This window comes from Leishmania braziliensis, chromosome 27, assembly GCF_000002845.2.
Source record: "Leishmania braziliensis MHOM/BR/75/M2904 complete genome, chromosome 27".
Taxonomy (NCBI): domain Eukaryota; phylum Euglenozoa; class Kinetoplastea; order Trypanosomatida; family Trypanosomatidae; genus Leishmania; species Leishmania braziliensis.
The window spans coordinates 685,370-707,735 of NC_009319.2; the positions used below are offsets into that span (position 1 = coordinate 685,370).

Consider the following 22,366-nt stretch of genomic DNA (forward strand, 5'->3'; position numbering starts at 1 on the left):
GTTGGCCTCCTTCGCCCTCGCTCACTCGCTCGCTCGCTCTCGCTCTCTACCGTTTTTTTTTTTGTTGTTGTTTCGCTCTGCTTTTCGCTTCACCCCGTGCCGCTCTCGTTTCCTCGGTAGACACACTTTCGTGTGGTGAACGGAAGGAGCGCAGTAAAGCCAAAAGAGATCCCCACCATTAAACACACACACACACACAGAGAGAGAGAGAGAGAGACACACACTAGAGATTCATCTCGAGTTATGTGATAGTACTTTTCAGTGAAGGCAGTCGGCAGAACGCGAAAGACAAGACAAGTGACGCTGCTTTGCCGCTTGACTGGGCCACCTGCTTTCTTCTCATGGAAAGTTGCTGCGCGCTGACAACAAATGCCTGTGTCGCTAACACATTTGTGAATGACAACACGCACGGCAGTGTGCTGGGATTTACGGGCATGGGATGGAAAGACCCGCATTCCCTTGTCCGCTGAGCCTTCCTTCCACAGTCCGCAACTACTACCCAACTCGTTGTCTCTTCTCTTTCCCTCCCCGCTGAGTGTTTCTCTCACCCACATCTCACGTGAAGCACGCACACCTGGAGTCTCTATATGGTATAGCGCATGCGGAAGTCACGCCTTTTCTCATTACTTCACACATATTTTCTTCTTCGCTCTTTATCCATGCCATGATGGCAGGGGACGCCTCAGCGCGTGGCGTCTCAGGGGTCAGTATCCTCCCCTCCCCCACTCTGCGGTGTGGGGAAGCCAGGCAGCCCTCCTTCATCCCTGCCAATGCCGAACCGCTTCGGATGGTGGCAGCGTCGCATACCGACGACATTAGGGAAGTCAGAGCGGGGGTGGATCGCTGCTGATGTTGGCGGCCCGGTCCTGGATGGCGTTGCGTCGCAGCGGCCCGCGTCCGTGAACCCCCCTCCTCCCCCTGTGCCACCCATGTGATGGGCAGCGTGTCGGCGTGACTCGAACGTGTCTCGCCCGACCCTCGCTACGTACTAGTGTGGGGAGCCTGAGTGCCACCCCGAGGGATGCACCAGGTGGCGATCGGCGTGGTGGGAGGAGCGGCTGTGGGGTGGCCTGCGGAGCGCGGGGTGGGTGGAGTTCGAGGCTGGGGGGAGGGCGTGCTCGGATGACGGTGTCGGTGCGTTGCTGCACCGCGTGTGTCTACGGCTGCCGCGCACCACGCGCAATGTGGCCTGTGGTTGACTTGGTTGAGCTGCGTGCACTCATATGGTCCACGGCAGAATGGGCGTGCTGAATGAGAAGAAACTCTTAGTCCCCCTCCTCTTACCCCCGCAGTAGTTGTTCTTCAACGCACATGCACATCTGAGGCGTGCTAGGAAGGGGCACTGAATCGCTTGCAGTGTGGTGCGCATGTTTACCTCCGTCTTGTCTTTCCTCTTTTTGACCCCTCGTCTCTCCTTCAGCGGCCATCTGGAGTAGAGACTGCTATGGGCTTGGATGTGGGGGGGGGGGAGGGGCGATGGACAGAGAGGGTGCCCTCGAGCGCAGCACAGGTGTGGCGTTCTTCTCCATGCATCTGACAAGTTGACTGTGTCGTGCGCGACGGATAAAGCATGGCTATCTCGCCTTTGCCATCGCTCTACCTGCCACCACCACCACCACCCTCAATCCCTACAGGCACGTACACGGGGACCGCACTTGTTCCTCCACCTTATAGCCCACCTTGTGGTGACACTCACCGCATCCGTATATGTGTCTGCGAGGCATTCGTTCTCTCGCTCTTTCTCTCTCTCTTCCGTACATTACTTACGGGAGTCTGCGTTGTGTCTTCAGTGATCGGAAACGAGCTTTTTTCCCGCGTTCTGCTCAACTAATGCTCTTTCGCTCTCTCCCTCTCTCTGCGTTGCGTCCATACCCTCGCCGTAAACTCCGCTCTTCTTCGTATGCGCTTTACCGTGGCCCCATTCTGTTTCTTCCAGGCTCGTTGTTCTCTCCTTCCCCCCCCTCCCCCTCCTTCTCCTCTCCCACTCGCTCTTTCTTTGTGGGGGTTTGGTGATTGCATCCTTGGGAGCGTCGCACTTGATTCTTGTCCCTGGTCGATCTCTCTTTTGTTTGTCTTTCTCTGGCCTTGGTTGACGCTGTCCCTTTCCTCTCACTCCGTTCTCTGGCCTTTTCCCCTCTGCTCCCTTCCTCGAGAACACACACACGCTGGTGTGGCTTGTCGTGCAGCGCCGCTGTGTGGGTGCCTAGCCTGGAAATTGCTCATGTGCGTGTGCCCACAATGCACCACCTCGTGCGCGTCAACTCGATGAATGAAACAGCGCAAGCTTGCTGTTACTGCTGCTGCTGCTGCACGTGCGAGCGCGATGGATGTAGTAATCTCTCCGCGCCTTTAGTGCCACCTGTAAAGACGTTTACCCCGGCGCATCTGGGGATTTCCCGCTCGGTGTTTTCGCTGACGTGTGGTACGAAGCTCTTCCTGCGCAGAAAGCCGCTAACATCGTTCAGCTCTATTCACGGCCGCACTGCCCACTCTCACTTCGCTTCCTCTTCTTTTTTTTTTTCTGCGTGCGCGTGTGTGCTACCCTTCTCATTCTGGTTTATAGGCAGCTTGAGAGCACTCAAGCGCGTGTGACTATGCGTGTAGAAAAAGACACATCTGCTTTCCTCATTAAGCTTGTGAAGACGCCTCCTTGCGCTTCCACGTTCTGACACGGTGGACACAGAAAACGTCAAGACCCCATCAACGTATCCCCCGCTCGCAGAGGCTCACAGACACACGTTAACGTTCATGTGTGTGTGTGTGTATTGTAGCTCCTGGTGTGCAGACATCTGGGTAGATTCCCAACAGACAAGGCCGCCATTAATTTGGCGTATTCCCCATCTGCGGATACCCCGCACTCTCTCAGGTGTGAGGACTGAACCGTAGTCCTTTTTTTTTGCCTGTTTGTTGTTGTTTTACGCAATCACGCACGTTGCGCCGTAGAGGCCTACTACGCGTGTACACCACACATACACAATCACTCATAGACTTGAGATCTTTACAGTGTGCAGCGTTGTTGCTTCCGGTCGCTGATGAGCGCCACGGATCCGTACTCGTTGTCGCTACTGAATGGTGCGGAGACAACGACACTTTTTCAGATACTCTTTCCTGGTCAATGCACTCCTGCGACCAGAGTTTCCGCGGGAGATGTCCTCCCAGTGAAGAGACAAAGCAACAGCCCACTTGATGGGATCGCTGGAGCACTTGCGGTGTCGTCGCCTTCGGTTTCCGAGAGAATTCGAGCGTGGGAGATGGCCCCCAATAATCACACAGCGCGGCTGCTCTGTGACGTGGAAAGCAGCGAATTTGACTACGGCCAAGCACCCATGCTGCAGCACACTGAAGATGAGCAGCAGGAGTGGGGCGCGTTTGCCGCGAAAGGTTCGCGTGTGCAACACCCCGATGCAGTTCGCCAGGAGTGTGATACTGGGCCAAGTGCTGATGCTAACACAGTACCCTTCTCGATGCGTGTGCGAGAAGTGGAGCGGCGATTTCGGGAACAAGTGAAGGTGCACCGCGGTCTGACGGCGGCGTCTCGCCACGTCGACGTCCTCGAGCACTCTGTTCGAGCGTTTCAAGCAGAGCGGCGCACGCGAGCGTTCGTGCAGGCACTTGCGGAGCGTCAAGACGCCATCTGGGCCCGCGTGTGGCCTGGCGGCTCCCCTCCGGCTATGGTGGACACTGCATCGACCGTACATGACCAAACGTCAGCATTGGTCCGCGTTATTCCCATGCCAGCTGCGCACTGCGGCGAGACGCCTGCATCCGTGCCGTTGGCGCACCGTGACAACAGTGCGGCAACGCCCTCCACAAGCAGCGCTGCCTCACCCCCACCCCCTGCGTCTCCCACGGGCTCCTTGCTCAGAGATATCCTCGACACGTACTCAAAACCGCGCGAGCTTCGGGAAACGAGCGGCGGCAGCGCCGCTCCGGCTGCCACTGCCGCTCCTGATGTGCCGAGGGCGCCACAGGCACAAAAAGGAGCCCCACTCGCTCCCACGGGGAAGGCGCAAAGGACTGTCGCTGGGGTGGAAATCGTCCGCCCCGAGGAGGCCCCAACACCGTACACCATCATCCGCTACGTTGTGGCAAGATCCAAGCACGTCTCAGCCCCACACGACACTGTGGACCGCCAAGGCATCTCGACATCGTCGGTCGGCACCTCTGTCGCAGCGACAACAGTGTGCACGGCATCTTCGAAAAAGATCGAAAGGGAAGAAGAGGAGGGGAAGGGGAACTACTCGCAGGAGCTCTCCACGGTTAGGGACGAGGTGTATCAAGCGAGCGAAGAAGGTGCAGACAAAGTCTCCACTCAGAGCAGTGACAGCATCGCAGATGCAGCCGCGTCGATAGATGGCACGTACAGCACGGACACGTTTAACTCGCACGTCTCGAGTAGAGTTGTGGATGACTCGATAAGCAGTGCAAAAAGCCCTGTTGTGAGTAGCTCGATTCCTACGGAAGAAGCGACGTCATCCTCACGCACGCGTAGCACTGCCTCGGAAGAGGTAGAAGGGGTAACTCCTGGACATCCGTCAAGGGGGGGTCACCGCGGCAGGGGTGAGGGAAGCAGCCCCTCCGGGGCGGACGACGCACGCGCAACACCCTTTGCTGAAGTCCTGCGAGCTTTCCTTGACGCCTGTCGGTGCGTCTCGGCCGCCTCTGCTCGACTGCTCCAATCCCGCTACATTCGAGAGACCAGCCACGGCACTGGTCAGCAAAGACAACACACCTCGCAGCCGGCGAAAGTAGGCACCTCCAGTTCGACCTCTAGCGCAATGAAGTACCCTGGCGAAACGGCAGAGGAAGCGAGGGGCACTGTATCAGCTGCTTGGCGCGAGGACCTACACCGGCAGCTACGCAACGTGCGCCACCTTCAGCACTTCCGCGACCACCTGCTTCGCCACCTGAAGCTCATTGATGTGCAGTGGCAGACTCGCCAAAAGACAACACGACTGCTGAAGGAAACGAAGGCCCTCGCCAAGGTGCGCAGCAAGCTGCTCTCCGGTTCCACAGTCGCGGATGAGGTGTCCATGCGAAATATGTTGCGTCATGTGGCGGGCATCTCTAAGGGTGCAGGTAAGGGGAGCGGTCCCCGCTGCAGTGGCAGTGGGCATGGCAAAGGCGCGCCGCGGCGGCAGCATTCCTCGTTTTCGCGGCTTAAAACGAGGGTGGCGAGCGATCATGATACAACATCGGAGGTACTCTTCACCGAGATGAATAGCAGCGTCAGCGACGCCATCGCCTCAACTGACACCAGTGCAGTGGAGGAAGAGATGCAGTATAGCAGTGATCAAAGCGGGACTGCCGTCTCGGACAGCATCATCCAGGAGGAGGTAGGCAGCTGGAATGTGGCCTCCGGACACAGCGAGGTGGCCAGTAGTGGTACCGTCTCGACCGAAGTGTCACGGAGCCCTGACAGTGACGGCGACCTCTCTTACGCTAGCGACTCCTTCGAAGCAGCGAGTAACTCAGACGCCGTGGTACGCTCTGCGTGGATCGCGCGGTCTGGCATGTTGAGGGAAGTTGGGCTAGACGAGATCGAGGAAGAACTCGCAGACCGATTAGCCGAACTGTCGTCAGATGTCATCTCCGAAGGGAACTCGATCCCATCCGAGGTGGAGGAACTCGTTGACCTGCTACCCTCCTCGCTCATCCGAAGCGAAATTGAAGACGATACCAGTAGCGCGCACGGCAACTCTGCAATCAGCGTGGCCTCCTATATTGCCACTGACATGAGCAGTTCTGCAGAGGCACTACAGGTACAGCAACGACGCATGTACGTTGGTGTGAAGGGTTCCACCACACGGTATACAGCGTGTGGAGACAACGGTGTGCTGGCAGATCACAAGCCCTACATTCGTGACTCTCCTGGCGCTAGTGTGTACAGCGTGCCAGAGGACGCCGATGTGGATACATCGATGCCGCAGTCCACAGATGCCCGCTCGGAAGGCCACTCAGGCTCGCTGCCGAGAACGAGTGGAGGCGTCGCCGACTTTGACGCGGCCACATCCGTGGAGTCGGCGGACGAGAGGCAGAGTCGTGGAAGATCGAGCCCGACCTTCTCGACCAAGAGCTACGGGAGCAGCAGCAGATCCGAGGATGCGCTGACAGCGTTGGAGGTAGACATGTGTCTCACGAAGGAACGTCGACATCACGCGCTGCGCTGGGCCTCTGGCGTGCCGACGTTTGAGCAGCTCTACAACCCATCCGTGCTCCCACCGAGGAAAGGAACACCGAGGGGCAGCAGCCGCTCCTCCTCGCCAGATCGACAGGAAGGTGGACCTGAGCACAATTGCGACGCGGTAGGATCGAGCGCTGCAGCCCCAACCTTCCATGAAAGAGGCACAGCACACGTAGTGTTCCATCCGACAGCGCGGATGGAGGTCGGCACACAGGCGGAGACGTGCGCGGTGGACACTCACCCCGCCGCCATATCTGGAGCTGCACGACTGAGAACGACATATCCGACAGAGGACTACGTGGCGCAGAATGCGTGGAAGGCGCGTCAGCTGCATCTCTTGCGGCAACTGCGATCACCCATTGTGGGTGACTCCGAGAACGCGGCCAAGGACTCGGCGGAGGCTACCGGTGACCCAAGTCACGATTTTCAGCGGTGGCAGCAGCCGCCGAAGGACACGGCTGATCCCGTACTTGACGCCGCCGAAGCCGCAGCACGCGAGGAGTGGGCACAGCACTGGGGTGTCGTGGAATCGCTGCTGCAGACGCGCTTTTCCGTGTCAGCCCGTGGCGACAGGGGCGAGCTCCCGTCGCCCTCACGTCCCAGAAGAACGGCCCTCCTTCGGTGCCTCCCCTCAGACTCAACACCACCTAGTCGAGGCACTTCTCTGTCGAGTGTGCCTGTGTCCTCGGCGTCACGCTGAGCGCGCTCGCGCCTCTCTCCCTCGGAGAGGTTCGAGCCCCGCTTGTATTTCCGCCATTGCGGATCTGTCGAGGCTGCATCATGCACACGCATCGTCGTGCTCGCTTGTACGCATGGCAACGCAGTGGGGGTGGGGGTGGGGAAGACTCGCAGGCAGAGGGGAAGGAGGCAACACAGCTATCAGTCTCTGGACCGGAATGTGAGGGGAGTCTGCAAGTCAGCGCCCTTAATGACGCGCACGGAGGGAGATGACGAGAAACACGGTGAAGGACGTCACCGCGAGGTGGACGCGCGACATGCGCTGCAGTAGGCGCCTGTCATTGTGCCACACGACCGTGCGATGAGCCACGCCTCTCTCCTTGTGTTTTCTTTTGGGAAGGTGTTGAATTCTCCCCCTCCCCTCGTCGTGTATGCCGCTCCACTTCACTCACAGTGCATTTGGCTCTTCGTTGTCTGCAGCGCGCTGCGACTGCTGCTGCCACAGTGTACACCCTCTCCCCTCTCCGCTCACCACCTGCTCTCCATCTTGCGCCTGCCTTCTTCTTCTCTGCCATTATCGCACTCGCAGAGATTCAGCTCGCCTACGCCAAAGACAGGCATTTGACTCCCCGTGCCTCTTTATTTGTTTGTTTTTCCTCTGCTTGCGGCTGGGTTGTACCCTAAGTGGTGCGCCATGGCGCATCGGGGCCGGGTCGCCGTCGATCACTCCTCCGATCATGAGGAAAGCGTCAACTTCCTCGACGACGACTGTGGCCGCAACGCGCTGCAGCTGGCGGCACGAGGCAGCACAATCCTTGCGACCCTGCAGCGACTGGCCGCCCACATACCGACTGAGTTTACGGCCCCGAGTGGGACACCGTACGCGAAGCTCATCTTCGACTTCAGCTACTTCAAGCACCAGGATCAGATTGAAAAGACGATCGCAGGCTCAACAGAGCTACTGATTCTGGACAAGGAATTCTATGATACGCACATGGAGCTGCTGGAGAGGTTCATGACGCTCTTTAGAGGCATCTATGGCTACGTAACCGAGCTGAACCGCTACGTACGCGAGATCCAAGACGGTCAGCACGTGGCCCAAACGCTGGATACAGTCCTGGAGTCCTTGGATGGTCAGCAGCTCCTCTGCGAGCTGTATCACCTCTACGGCGTGATGCTGCTCCTGATGGACCACAAAATAGGCGGCCTGGTGCGAGAACGCATCATCGTGAGTTATGTGCGGTACCGAGGTGCCGGAGAGGCACACACAGTGGAAGTGGCGGAGCTATGTCGAGCCACAAGTCAGGGGGCAAGTGGGGGCGCAGCTATATCCGGAAGCCCCGCCAAGCGCGCGCCGGTGTCACCAGCGGCTGCCGGCTGTAGTGATGGTCGCAGCCGCCACCACTCAATCGACGTCTTTGAACGCATTCCGGTGCAGAAGGGCGTTGTTGCGCGGCTGCTGGCGTGCATCCGGTCAGACGACATCTACCGCATGTCCAGCCACTACCCGAACCCAGAGCACCGCAGCGCTGCCATGGCCCCGCAAGGCGGTCTCGCGTTTGTTCTTCTTTTCTTCTGTGGTGATGTGCTGGCGCAGCAGTTGCCGGTGATGAAGGAATTGGTCGAGAAGCACTTTGCCGACAACTGGGTCGTTCACTATTACGGTGGGTACACAGCAGACTTATCTGTTGCCTGGGCGGCGTTTCCAGCAGCACGTGCAGCCCTGTGCCGCACTCTTGAGACGCACAATGTCACCTATCACTTGCAACGTATGTGTGGCGCGTTGGCACACAGCACCGAACGTGTGCAGACAGTGTTGGAGGAGGGGGTCCTGACAGAGAACTATGTCCTGGACAATGTGCACGCGTCGCTCTTGCCCATCATCACGGAATCCAACGTGGTGCTGCGCTGGTTTGTGCTCCACGGGGTGTGCTCCGCTTCGGCGACATCGCCACCGGCGTCTCCCGTTCACGGCGACTCCGATCAAGAGAGCCTGCGCGCCGCCGCGTCGGCTGCTGGGCAAGCGGTGCGCGCCAGCTTTGAGACCGACGAGCTTCTGACTCTCCTGCTGGCAACGGCGCAGCTGGAGCACCACGTCCAGTCGCGCTTCGCCGTACTGCTGCGGGAGAAGACAGCGCGCTGGGCGAGTGCGAAGCGACAGGCGGTGTTGCGCATGAAGAAGTTATCGCACTTCTTCTCGGAGGACAACCTGCTCGACACGTCTGTGCACGACGTAGAGCTGGAGCGGTGGTTTGCGGAAGTCGGTGCTCGTATCGCCAACCTGCACATGAAGCGGCACAGCGCGAACACGACACGGCGCAAGCTGCAGCGGCTAGTGGCGGCGTTGGAGAACATACAGGAGTTCGCCCAGGTGAACCAGCAGCTTCAGGTGCTGCAGTACGTCCGAGAGACGTGTGCTGACTTGCACCAGATGCTGCACTATATGAATGCTGAGCGCCGTGTGTTGGGTCGACTCGCTACCGTAACTGACTTCAGCTATGCATGGGAGCTGCTCTCCGCACGCGGATACCTTGTTCGCGAGCTGCAGGGTCGCATTCGGCAGCGGCCAGTTGTGGCGGCGCAGATGCAAGCACTCTTCGTGAAGCTCTCGTCACTGCTTCACATGCCGTGCATTCGTATTGATCAAGGCATCGCCGCCAGCGCAGCAAGTGTTCTGGGAGTCGATGTGCGGCTCGAGCGTGCGCTGCAGTTCACCTCCACCTTTTACTCAGAGGAGGTGGTTTCGTTTCTACGAAGCGTTCTACAGGTGATTCCGACTTCCATCTTCGAGGTGCTGAACAAAGTCACGTACCTCCTCACGAACAGGTTGCGTGAGTGCCCAAGCAAGCTGCAGCGCGATGAGTGGAAGCAGTGGAGCCAACTCGAGACGCGGGAGCAGCTCTGTGCGTACACGGCCGACATAGCCCGTTATGCAGCCGGACTGCTGGCAATGGAAGAAACAACGGTGGGTGTCGTGCGCGTCAACCCGCATCGACTCCTGGAGGACGGCATACGCAAGGAGCTCGTTGAGCACATCACGCGCGAGCTGCACTCCGGCATCTGGTTTGACCGGTCCAAGCCGTCATCGGTAGAGGAACTTGACAAAGAGCTGGTGCAGCTTGGGGCCCGGCTGCGTGGTGTGCGGAACTCCTTTGAGTATATCCAAGACTTTGTGAACGTGCAAGGGCTGAAAATTTGGATGGAGGAGTTTCAGCGCATTGTCCGCTTCACCCTGCAGATGGAGTGCAACGCGCTCTGCCCCAAGAAGGTGTATCCGTGGAGCTCGCCCTATCAATCCGAGAGCATTACGATCCCATACTTTGTGCCGGCGCAACCCAAGGATGCGTACAGCTTTCTTGGTCACCTGACCCAGCACCTGTTGTACCTGACAGACCCCCGTGAGTCCATCTACTTTCCCGCCTACGGTTCGTGGTTCACACGGCGCCGTTTGTGCGAGTGTGTGGGGCCGCGCTTGTTTTCCCGTGTCGCGGATGCAGTGGACTGCACCGGGCTAGCCTGCCTCGACGAGCTTTTGAGCTTTATTGCCACCAAAGACGTGCAGCTACTGATCCAACGGCTTGCAGAGTCGGTGGTGTCGCTTGAGGAAGCCCAGCGTGGCGTCACACAAGACGTCTGGACGCGGTGCATGCCTACCTCCGCGACTCCGGAGAAAGAGACCTTCTTGAAAGACTATGATAAGCTAGCCTCCATGCTTGAGGCATCGGCAGCTGCGCAGGAGACTGGCATCATTATGATGCGCGTCGGACGCATCGCCGTGATGCGCCAGCTGATCGCCCACCAACTGCGCTCAGACAGCAAGCCAGCTCCGCACTGGTTGCGTGTGTGCAGGCCGTCAACACCGCCGTCGTCGCAACACTGGACAGCCATCTTGCGAGGGATCCGTTCGAGGCGAGGGCTGCCGGCGCCTCGCGACCGTGCGCAGAGGTGTCGGAGGGATTGGTGTGCAGCACGGCGCCGCTGCTCAGCTCTGTCGGCCTCACAGAGCCGTTTGCAACGGTCTATGAGGCAGTGGACGCAAGTGACGGTGTCTCGCTCAGTGGTGACAACACGACAAGCGGGTTTAACGCTGGTGCACCTTCACATGCGCCTCCCGCCACTAGCAGCGGCGTGGCTCTCCCTGTGGCGGTGCCGACAAAGTTGCCACTGCCTCTTTTTGTGCTTCCGCTGTGTGTGATGGTGCTGCTCAACGTCCAGCAGTGCACCTACAGCCCCCGCTTTGACAGCTGCATTCCGGCGGGGAAGAACGCCGACGTAGACCCCACCGTGCTCGCTGTCGGCGTTGCGAGTCTGCTTCAGCAATTCCCGCTAGAGGCGACACGCCTTCTCTTACAGCTACTCGCGCAGGTGATGCGAGTCTCCATCCTTGCTAGGGCCCCAGCCCCTGTGGGGAAGGACAAGGCGTCGGCGCCGCCGCTGGTGTGCCGCTGCGCCGACGCGCTAGCAGTGTGGATGGATGTACTCCAAGGCTACCTCCCGCGGTGTCCGGAGATGGAACGGACGCACGTAGTCCCGCCCAGTGTACTCGATCGCTTTGTGTAGAGCGTGTGAAAGGTGGTGATTTAGGGAAGGACCCAAACCGAACGTGGTGGATGCGCCCTTCACAGCCCAACGAACTTTGCCCAGTGCTCAGTGATGCCTAGCGTGTTGTATCGTACTTGCACACATCTTTTCCTTGTTTGGCTCAGCTGCCTTTCCTTTTTCTCAGCTCCTCGTCCTACCGCCAACAAGTCAGCGGGGATGCGCAGCCAATCGCAGCTCGCCCATGCCTCTGCTGCACCACACGGCTCTGTCAAGGAACCGGGCCGACCAGCTGTGTTGGGTGTCGTTCCGCCGCACTGCCATCCCACGGCAGGCAGCACAGGCCAGGCCCAGGATTGCGCTCAGCATCACAGCTAGCACAGAGAGCACAGCGGGTGCGTGCGTATGTGTGTGTTATGCCGTCGACGCGAGGCGTGGTGAGCTGGTACGAATGCTACCCTGACCACACGTCTCGTCCGCACAGCGCCAGGCCAGACGTGTCCATCGACACCAAGTGCCCACGTGGCCGCATACCCGAGGGCAGGCTGTAGACTGCGTGTCTGTCTTCCCCACAGAGTGAGCACTGGGCCGGATACCACACGCGTTGGGGTGGCCAGCCGTCATCAGGGCTGCGTTCAATAAGAAAAGAAAGGGGTGTTGCTGTAGTGCAACGCCGTGTGCTTGTGTGTATGTATCTTCACTGTGAGCTTATCTTATGGGGGTCACATTGCCTCTCGCTCCATCGTGTGTGCTGTGACTGAAGCGTGAGCAGGTGTGGAATGATTGCGCATGATAGCACTCTCCATCTTCCCCCTCCCCCAATTTCCACTCCTCCCTTGTGCGTCAGAGCATCTCTGCAGGTTGAAATCACTGTCACTGAGTTGCCACTCGCTCGGTTGCGTTGGGTGCAGCACCCTCAGTGATAGGGGTGGACTGCTGGTGCTAGCAGATTCTCATCCTTCAAGACTCCGCTCGAAGGAGAGCACAGAACAGAAGGCGCACGAGAAAGGAAAAGAAAACGGCTAAGTCGGATTAGAAGAGACGAGACAGTGGGAACGCGCTCACACGTACGCCAGGCCACCCCACCCCCCACCCCACCCCACACACACGTCTCTCTCCCTCCTCCTTCCGTCAGGATTTCTCCTTTTATATTGTTGTCGTCCTCATCAGGATGGACGCATCGTCAAGTGACAATGCTTTGCCGCACGGCGCGTTCGTCTCTGCTGCACCGACCCTCACGAAGGACAATGTAGAGCGCTTTGGCCGGCAGATGCTAGTGGAGGAGATCGGTGCTGCTCACATGGAGCAGATCCGCCATGCCCATGTTGTGTGCGTCGGCGCTGGCGGGCTGGGCAGTACTATTCTGTTGTATCTCGCAGCGGCTGGGGTCGGACGGCTCACAATTATTGACTTTGATGACGTGGAGCTGTCGAACTTGCAGCGGCAGGTGATTCACACGACGGCAGCGGTTGGCCAGCCAAAGGCGCTTAGTGCGAAAGCGTCGTGTCTGCGACTATTTCCAGGGGCGCATGTTGACGCAGTCGTGGAGGCTCTCACACCCTCAAATGCCGAGAGACTTTTGGCTACGTGCGACGTTGTCGTTGATGGCACGGACAACGTGGCGGCGCGCTACCTCATCAACGACGCTGCGATGCGGTGCGGTAAGCCTCTCGTTAGCGGAAGCGCCATAGGATGGGACGGGCAGCTCTCAGTCTACGGCTATCGGGGAGGCCCGTGCTATCGATGCTTGTTCCCGCAGCCACCTCCTCCAGAAGCGGTTGGCAGCTGCAACGACAGCGGTGTAATGGGCCCTCTGCCGGGTATGATCGGTTGCTTGCAGGCGTTGGAGGTGTTGAAAGTAGCAACAGGTGTCGGTGAGACTCTGAGTGGCCGCCTGTTTCTCTTCAACGGTCTTCAGTTCACCTCGCGTGTCGTCAAGTTACGTGGGCGTCAGCCACGCTGTGTGGCCTGCAGCGCTACAGCGTTGGCGGACGCGACGCCACTCGCTGATTTAGCTATACTGGCACGCCCTGAGTACGTCCCGAAGTCGTGTGCAGCCGCCTACACGTCAAGTCCACCTGGTAGATCATGCAGTGCTTCAGAGTACGCCGCGCACATGCCCGGTGCTGCTGCGGCGGCGACGGCGGAGCGCTGCATCACACTCGACGTGCGCGCGCGCGTGCAGTACGACATGGCGCACCTGCCGCATTCTGTAAATGTGCCGTACCAGTCGATGCAGCAGTGGCAACGGGCGGGCACGGTGGTGACGCACTTGTCGGAGGTGTTGGAGAAGGCACTGCCACCGCAGTCTGCTGCCGCTCATGGCGGCACAGTGCCAGAAGTGATGGTGTACGTGCTGTGCCGTCGCGGTATCAACTCTCTTAAGGCAACAGCCTTGATTCGGGCGGCGCTTGAGGAGGAACAGGCGAAGGGCGACAGAGCGACGGCGGCTCGACTTGGCCAATACGTCTTTCAGAACGTCAGCGGCGGCCTCAACGCCTACCACTGCGAAGTGGACAGAGGCTTTCCCTACTACTGACGGTGTGGCTCTCTTCTGCCGCACACATCCCTGGTTTGTTTTTGGTCCGTGTCTTTTTGACGTCTGTAGTTTTTGCTCACGAGATGTGCTTGACCGACTAGGAGGCCGGCTGTGTCTTCGCAGTCCTACAACTACTCCCTCATAATATGCTCACAGCTGCCCTGGCCAAAGTGGGGGACGATATCAAACACCATCTGAGGGGGCCTTGTCACGTGGCACGCAGGAAAGAAAAGCAAGCTCCGAGGTGTGTGGTGCTCCAGCGAAAGGAATGAAGGAAAATCGATGTTGAAGGAAGCTTTGCGCGAAGATGGTGCACGCAAGAGAGGCTCTCACTTGATGCATTTCGAGGTTTCCCTTCCCCCGGCCTGTGCGCTAAACCCTCTGCCCACCGCATGAAGTGACGTCGCAAGAATCTCGCGCATGGGCGGCAGACATCGTTCTCCCTGCACCCCCTCCCTTCCTTCGAGGGGTCGCCTTTGCGTACATGAAGTGGTGAATCAGAGCACACCCGAGCTCGAAGCAGCGTTGACAACGCATTCCGTGAGAGGACCCAACCTTGATGTCTTGGACCCTGTTTCCGTCGCTGCACCACGCTCCCTCTCCTTTACTTTTCCTTCCTAAACTTCTGAGAGCCCCTTCCTAACACCCGTCACGTTCGCGGCACGACAACTCCCAACACGACACACAAACACCCACGCCGCCCCTGCCCCCCCCCCCTCTAACAGGCGGGCGTGTACTCTGTAAGTTTCTCGAGTCTTTTGCAGTATAACGAAGACCTGTTTCAGCCAGGGAACGTCTCCAACTGGCAATCCATTGCCCCCGCCCCTCACCCTTCCCTTCCGTGTTTCGCTGCGAGTCCGCTGATTTCCCTCTGCTCTGTCCTTCGTTTGCTCTGAGTGGGCGCGTGGCGAGTCCTGTCGCGCATTCACTTCTGCTTATTTTCCCCTTTGAGTGACATCTGGGCATATTTGTTTTTTTTTTTCCAACAGATCGCTCACTGGGCGAGTGCGGCCCTGTGCTCCTTGCGCTTGCTTCTCGCCCCCTCTTTCTATGTGGGCACCTTTGCATGAAACCCATGCGATCGTGGCGCAGAGCATTCCCTTCCTTCCTCTATCGGGATATGAACGTGACTGACTGACCGTTGGTGGCGGTGTGCCTGCTGGCTGCTTTGAGCGGCTTACGCACACAGAGAGAGAGAGGGGCAAGAAGCGCCACACTCAGGAGAGACGGTGAAGCCACAACGTGGGCATTGTATACTACGTTGTCTCTCGTGCTATCCGCACGCACACAGAGAAACGCAAACTCTTCGCTCCCGCTCCACTATGCTTCAGTACCGGGGACTCCCTGAGAGAAGTCTGCTGTGTGGATACCGCGAAGCACATTGTGTACGCTAGTGACAGTGTAGTTCATGTTTGTTTGTTTGGATTGACTGGATTGGGTACCCAGCGCCTGCTGCCGGTGACGCATCCGACTCCGACAACGCTGATGGCAACGCAGCAGCGGAGGCACATGAAGAAGCGAGTTCAGGGGACGCGACTGGCGGTGTACCAGCCTCTGACAATGCATTCTTCACTCCAGCTGGGTTAATCTACGTCTACGGGTGGACCACGGTGTGTGTGTCCGCGAAGCACTACGATTTTTCCATTACTGTGGCGGACTTCGTCGCCCGCCGCTGTCGGCGCCTGCAGTAGCGGTGATAGCTCGGCGTCGCTGGCACACTACACGAACATTCATCGGAACTCCCGCATTGCGGTCCGAGCGATTTCGTTGTCGTCGCGGTCAGCCGGTGCCGCTTTCTCGCGCGCGGTCTCTATTATCACAGTCGACTCGGCAACTGTTCGTGAGACAGTCCTACTTTGGACCTCGGGGATTGCAGACGAAGACCCGGGCTCTGGTGTGACGTGTGAGCTGCCGCGCACCGTACGCGGACAGGGGAGACAGCGGCGACAGCCTGTCGCTGTGATTTCTTTTCGGGCCCATATCGAAAGCATCTTCAGTAGCGCCTCCGACGCGGCGCAGGAGATGCTTTCCGTAGCGCCATGGTTGTCATGCCACGTCGTCGGGGCTTCGCTTCCTTCGTTGGCAACAGCCAAGCAGGACAGCAGATACCCTACAGATCCCATCTCCGTCACTGCTGCGATTGAAGGGTCGGAGCGCTTAGCTCAGTGATGTTGAGACACCTTTCGAGAAACCGGTGTAGACTGCACGCCGGATCGCCACTGCAGATCCTGAGGCTGGCGGCGAGGAATGTGCCGCTCACGTCCATAATTCCGATGGTGAACCACAAGCACGTGCTTCGACTGCTGCCGCTCTCTTTGCTTGTGTAGCCGGAAGTGCTCTTGAGGAAGCTGACGCCCCCCCCCCTGTGTGTACCCGCACCGCGTGTTCCTTGGAAGTGGAGGCGGAGGGGACACGACGCATGGTCGTATACCTGGAGCGGCGCTGTCTGTGCTGCATGCTGGTGTACTGCTGCGTGTGCACGAGGCTGAGTGCGCCCTGTTATGCCTGCACCAGAGGACCGTCCTCATGATTGTGAAGTCGCCAACTTGGTTGGAACGTCAGCGAGGACTGCGCTACTTTCTGGAGGTGCGCCGCATGCTGTATGAGCAGTGGAACTAGGAGATGGCGTCTGCGGTCCTCGACGACCTCCAGTACCCGGCAGTGGGGCCCATGGGAGGCGTCTTCGAGAGGGTGCGGGGGATGGGGTTGCTCACCTCTGTAGAGCGCCAGGGGCTGGAGCTACTGTCGGAGCTGTTGGATCCCTTTGCCTCCCATAGTCCCTTCTCCCTCTACCAGACCCCCGCTCGCACCGTCGACGGCATGGAGGTGCCAATGACTCCGCTTCTCTTGCCCATCTTTAGGCGCTCTCATCCGATCCGAGGGTACCAAAAGTGTCACTCCGTGACCACATACGCCAATGACGGGGCAGGCCGTAGTGAACTCGAGCAAGCTTGATCGAGCTTGGTAAGATGCTGGTGCTGTGAATGCGTTGCCAGTGCATGACCTACCATCAGTAGGCGGATGCGCTTTTTATCCGAGTCGCACATCGCGCCAAACAGTGAAAACTCCGTTCTGGGTGCAGCGAAGAAGGCAAGCGCCGGGGTGTTCGAGGCGAAATGCGGCACTCCCCCTCCCCTTCCTCCCTCTCCTCCTGGCCGCCCACTTCTCCTCACCTGGTCTCTTTTCCTCCTCAGCGCCTGGGCCTTTTTCAGTTGTCTTTGTTTTTGTTTCCCTCTTCTCGTGTCGACTCCAGCGGAGTCTCAATCAAGCAGAGAACCCAATATAACCACACACGGACACACAGATGGTGTTTGCGCTCGGCTGACAGTCGGGAACAATCCGCTGGCGGCGCCAGGCATTGGTGTGTGGCCATGTGTTTTCTGACTTCTTGTTCCCTTATCGAAGTGAAAGGAAGGAAAGAGGAGGCGGAAAGGGGGGCGGGCGACTCGTACGTGCAGCCTCTTGCCTTTCCTCAGATGTAAAGATGAACTTGAATGCGTGTAAGCGCACGAGAACGAGGCTCAGCTATCGCACCTCACATGCTCATCAACATTCCCCCCCCCTTCTTCTCTACCTCCCTGCCCTCTACTCCATGCGAGCCGACCAGCCCACTCCTTCTGCACTCACAGCTGCGCACGAGCAGAAACAAAACATAAAAACAAGCCACCCACCGAAGAAAAAAACGAGCGAATACGTTAGCCTTTTCCTGGGTGTATCTCTGCCTCTCCCTCTATCGACCGCCGCGCGGTCTTTGTAGTTGCTGAGGCTCGCCGTCTGGATGCGTAGCGCCATTTGTTCGACGCATTCCGCTCCCCTCCTCTTCTGTGTGTCGGTCTGCTCTAGTCCCCCGCAGTCCTACCCGCACATATACTCAGACCCGAGCCACATAGGGAAACGCGATAAGCACATTTAAGCATTCGCACGGCTCTTCCACGGGCGATTCCGTGCTGCTAACTAGGCAACGTGCCCTCTTAGCACCCCATCGGTGTATCTGCCGTCTTCTTGCTGAGCTGAAGAGAATGTCACGCCCGTATGGAAAGAAGGGCTACACCCTTCACAACCGCAGCAACTTTAGCGGTGGCGGCATTCTTGGCAATGGCAACAGCAAAGGTGCCTTTGGCAGCGGCAATGGCGGTCGTGGCGGCGGCAGCGGTCGTGGCGGTCGCGGCAGCGGCGGTGGTGGTCGCTTCAGCCCCCACCACGGCGGCGGCAGTCGTAGCAATAACCATAGCGAGAATAACAACAGCGGCAGCAGCGGCGGTGCTGACGTGATGAAAGTGCTTCTCTCTCTTCTCTTCGAGAAGTCGTACAGCCACATCTTCAACGACGCAAACGGCCTGCTGAACTTGTCCAACACTCGCGCCAGTCCCGACCTCGAGCCGGTGCAGAAGCGCGTAGACTACAACAGCGTCGCGTTCTGCAAGGTGCTCGCGGAGGTGCTTCGCGAGAAGTTTGCCGACCGTATCCGTGTGCTGCAGCTGGACGACAACAGCATCCGTCAGTTCAAGGTGTTCCTCACTGCGTTGGCAGACGCTGACATTCACCGCGGTATCACAGCCATCTCTGCGCGCAACAACCACATCAACGACCTCTCTTTCGTCAGCGGGCTGAAGCGCTACGACGGCCTCAACGAGGTTCTCCTCACTGGCAACCCCGTCGCAAACCAAAAGGACTACTCCACCCGTCTTAGCCGCGACCTACCGCGACTAAACATGATCGACGGCATCGCTGTGGACCGGGCTCTGCTGCGCCTCCCCAACCCGGTCAACTCAGCCCCGCCGTCGCAGCAGCAGCTCAGCGTCCTGCATTACCTTGAGCAGACAATGTTTCAGTCCATGGCCTCACGCAACTATGACGCCATCACCTACCTGTACGGCTCTCAGTTCTCAGCACTGTCCATCAGCCGCGGCCCGGAGCCGCTGCCCCAGCGCGTGCCCGCCAGCGCGGTGCTCAACACTGGTGACCTGGAGAAGCAGCTGCGCAACCAGATGCAGGCCGACTTTTCCAAGCTGCGCTCGAGCCAAGATTTCCGAAACCTTGCCACGGACAGTGCGGGCTCGATGCGGAACATCGCCAAGGGCCCGCAGGAGATTGTCTCTAAGCTGCGGAACATGTGCGGCGGAGACAAATGCATGTCGGTGGATATCGAGTTCAACCCAAACTTCAACATGGTGATGATGGACCAGAGCTACCACACGCGCGTGCCTGTATGCGTGGTAACAGTGCACGGTAAGATGCGCTACCTCTGGAACCCGATCCAGCCGGAGACACTGCAGCCTACTTTCCCTGCCGGAAAGGCTCCCATGATCTCCACGTTCTTCGACCGCACCCTGGCTTTGACGTGGGACAGCATCACGAGCACGTGGTCGATCGCGAACGACATGGTGCTGATGCGCCCGGACCGCGCTGTCGTGCACGACGATGGGACCCCGAGCAACCCGCTCTTCTTTGCTAACACCCCGGCGCGTATTGAGCAGATGCGCCGGCGCCTGATGCCCGGCATCACCCCCGATGTCATGGCTGTCATCGTCAACGCCACCAGCTCGGACGAAGAGGTAAAACAGGCGATTATGCAGCTGCTCATGCTGCCACAAGATCAGCTGCAAGCCGTGGCGAGTGATGCAGAGGCAGCGAAGCGTGCCCTGGGATTGTAGGGCGAGGACTGCTGGAAGAAAGTGTTATAGACCACCTCTTTCAAATGATAGGCAGGGAAACTTGGCAAAGGAAGGTCGAAGAACGAGGTGACGAAACTGCAAGGGAGAAGACTGCTGCGTGGGTGTGGGTGTGGGTGTCGTGGGGGAGCAATTTCATCTTTTTCCTCTCCTTCATTCCGTTAGATTGATGTCCATGTGTGTGTGTGTGTGTGTGTGTGTGCTGCTGCTTGTCGTCGTTGTGCCTTCCTCGCCGCTGTTTGATGCCTATCTTTGCTGTCACTCCACCCACCCTGCCCCTTTGACCAAATCAGCGTCACCGAATTCACCACCTCCTGTGTCGCCCTGCCAACGCAGTGTTTCTTGGAAAAGGCATGCGTGGGTGCTCTTCACGCCATTCTACCGCCTTTCGTCATCCTCTCTTTAATTTTTTCTCTCTTCCTCCCTCCCCTTCCCGTGCACCTGTAGTCGTTGATGTCAATTTTGTGCGTTTCCTCTTGTCGCCAGTGGCACGGCCGATGCTTCTTACTTTCCCTTATTCTTCCTTCGCTATGTTTGTTTGTTCATGCGCCGCTGTATGAGCGGGGGGGAGGTGTTGATGTAGCTGCGTCCTCACGTGACTAACCGTGGACCAGCCGTTTTGGTGGGCAGCTGCCTCCCTCACTCCCCCACCCCTTCGTTCTCTCCGGGGCGCGTCTGCGGGTGTGTGTGTGTGTATGTGTAAGTGCTATGAATGGTGGTGGTGTAAGAGATTCAGACAACATAACTTTAACGCGGAAGCAAAGAAATGACTAGAAGAACATCACATGGCCGAGAGCGGCTGCCGCTTCTGGCACCCGCCCGCCCGCCAATACTCTATTGCGCATTTCTGTGTGTAGATGTGTGTCTCTTTTGGGTACTTGTGGATGAGTCACCTGTTTTGCTCTTCTCTTCCTCCTCCCCCCCCCCTTCGACTCGATCCCCCCGCTGCGTTGATGGAAGTGCGCGTGTTTCCTTCGTTATTTTCCTCTTTCCCTCTCTCTCTCTGCGTGTGCGCCTGTACTCCACTGTTGTGTTTATCATCTAAAAGCCAAGAAGAAATGGTGAAAATAAGAACAAAAAGAAAAAAGAAAAAAGCGATGCAGGCAATCATGAGGGACAAACTCGAGGTGTGTTTCTACTGACAAGTCCCTGCACGCGGGAATGCTGATAGAGGGAGATCCACGGCTACAGAAAAGGCGAAGGCGGGGTGTGGGTGAATGGGTGAGAGGGCTTGAGGGCTTGAGGGCAACAACAACAACAACAAGTCTCAGTGTGTGAAGACATTGTAACGACTTAGTGCTTCATCGCCTCCACCTTCCCTCCCCCCTCGATTCCTCTCCTTTGCAGTGCCCTTCTACTCGATCCCTTCTGTTATTTCGACTGCTCGTCTGAGTAGTAAGCGTGCGCACCTGTCACTTGTCGTTTGCGTGCTGCGGTAAGATGCACGGTGTAGTGTGCGCGATTCCGCAGCACCGTGCGCCGCCGTCGCCGTCGCCGTCGCCCCCCTCCCCTCGCTCTTCATTTTTACTTAGGCACCGTCTTCTTCGACTGCTTGGGTGGAGAGGGTGGTTGCGTGTGCCTGTGCGTGTGTATGTGTGTGTGTGTGTGCGCGCTGAAGCGCTGAAGCAGATGTGGTTGTTGTCTCTATTCCCCCGCCACGTAGGAGGTGGCGAGCAGCAAAAGTGAAACGAGTCGTGGTGATGTGGGGCCCTCTTTCTCTTGTTGTTTGGCGAAGAGGTCAAGAATATAAGGGGCAAGGGAAAGAAGAACGCGGTGACGAGGAGGGACGAGCGAGCGAGAGCCCGGGAAGAGGGAAAACAAAAAGGGGGGCGAATACAGTGCCCACTGCAGGGAAGTGCTCTTCTGGAGCAACAAGAGAGTCATTGCCTCAATCCGAAAGGGAGAAAAAAACACGTCCCCGAGCCACTGCATAGAAGTGGACATGTAAGCAGAGATCCTGAGGCACAAAACCCTTTGCAAGCGTGTAGGGGGTGGGTGGGATCTCTCCTTAGAACCGCCTCCCCCCCTCTCAGGGTGCAAATTTTTTTTCGTCTGTTTTCGCTCCCCGGCGCTGTCATCTGCGCCCCCCCCCCCCAACCCCTCCACCTCTCCACAGCTCGTAGTGTTGTGTGCGCGGCACGACCACCAGCCTCGCTTGCTCTGGTGGTGGATATGTGTCGTTGCATGTAGACTGGCTCTAGCTTGCGTTCAGCTCACCCGCCCTGTACCCATTTCTTGTTCGCTGTGTGCTCGTCGAGCGTCTCCCTACCCGACTCGTTCATGTTGTTCTCTGTTGCGTACGGGAAAGAGGTGAAATTCGTGAGAGTGGACACGTATAGGAGGCGCAGGTAAGGGGACCAGGCAAGTAGGACGGCACTGTGGGCATAGAAGCAACTCCCACGATAGGAGTGCTGGGGTCTGTGTGTGTGTGTGTGTGTGTTCTGGCGCTTGCGTAGGTCATTCGTGAGACAGAGAGGCTGCGTGAAACGGGGGAATGGAAGTGAGCGAGTAGTGAGCTGCATTTATTTAGCTTTTTTTTTGCTATTTTGTTGTCTTGCGAATTACGTCGATGTCACCACATCAAATGGCGCTGCCACCAAACCCCTCTTTCCGCGCGCCCCACTCGGGAGCACCGAAGACGCAACTGTGCCCCTCTCTTCCTTTTTTTTTGGTTGTTACTCGGTGCGCATTGGGGGCTGCCCTTGTCGCACGCCTTACCGTGCTGACCCCTTTTCTCCCCTTGACCTCTCGACT

At 58.3% G+C, this 22,366-nt stretch overlaps 3 protein-coding genes and 2 pseudogenes across 5 annotated transcripts; all 5 read left to right on the forward strand.

Annotated features, from left to right (window-relative positions):
• Nucleotides 1–3,032: 3,032 nt before the first annotated feature.
• On the forward strand, nt 3,033–6,884 carry LBRM_27_1780 (conserved hypothetical protein; the record flags this gene model as incomplete). Its single annotated transcript, XM_001565885.1, has 1 exon — nt 3,033–6,884. One exon carries the CDS (start codon nt 3,033–3,035, stop codon nt 6,882–6,884), a length of 3,852 nt encoding a protein of 1,283 aa, XP_001565935.1.
• A 672-nt stretch (nt 6,885–7,556) lies between these two features.
• On the forward strand, nt 7,557–11,422 carry LBRM_27_1790 (annotated as a pseudogene). Its single transcript is given in 2 exon segments — nt 7,557–11,057; nt 11,060–11,422. Coding segments are annotated over 2 exon segments (3,864 nt in total).
• A 1,150-nt stretch (nt 11,423–12,572) lies between these two features.
• On the forward strand, nt 12,573–13,940 carry LBRM_27_1800 (putative molybdopterin synthase sulphurylase-like protein; the record flags this gene model as incomplete). Its single annotated transcript, XM_001565886.1, has 1 exon — nt 12,573–13,940. One exon carries the CDS (start codon nt 12,573–12,575, stop codon nt 13,938–13,940), a length of 1,368 nt encoding a protein of 455 aa, XP_001565936.1.
• Nucleotides 13,941–16,466: 2,526 nt separating this feature from the next.
• Nucleotides 16,467–16,895, forward strand: LBRM_27_1810 (annotated as a pseudogene). The gene has a single exon. A coding segment is annotated over exon 1 (429 nt).
• A 1,064-nt stretch (nt 16,896–17,959) lies between these two features.
• On the forward strand, nt 17,960–19,594 carry LBRM_27_1820 (conserved hypothetical protein; the record flags this gene model as incomplete). The annotated part of the gene is made up of 1 exon (XM_001565887.1): nt 17,960–19,594. One exon carries the CDS (start codon nt 17,960–17,962, stop codon nt 19,592–19,594), a length of 1,635 nt encoding a protein of 544 aa, XP_001565937.1.
• Between the last annotated feature and the right edge of the window lie 2,772 nt (nt 19,595–22,366).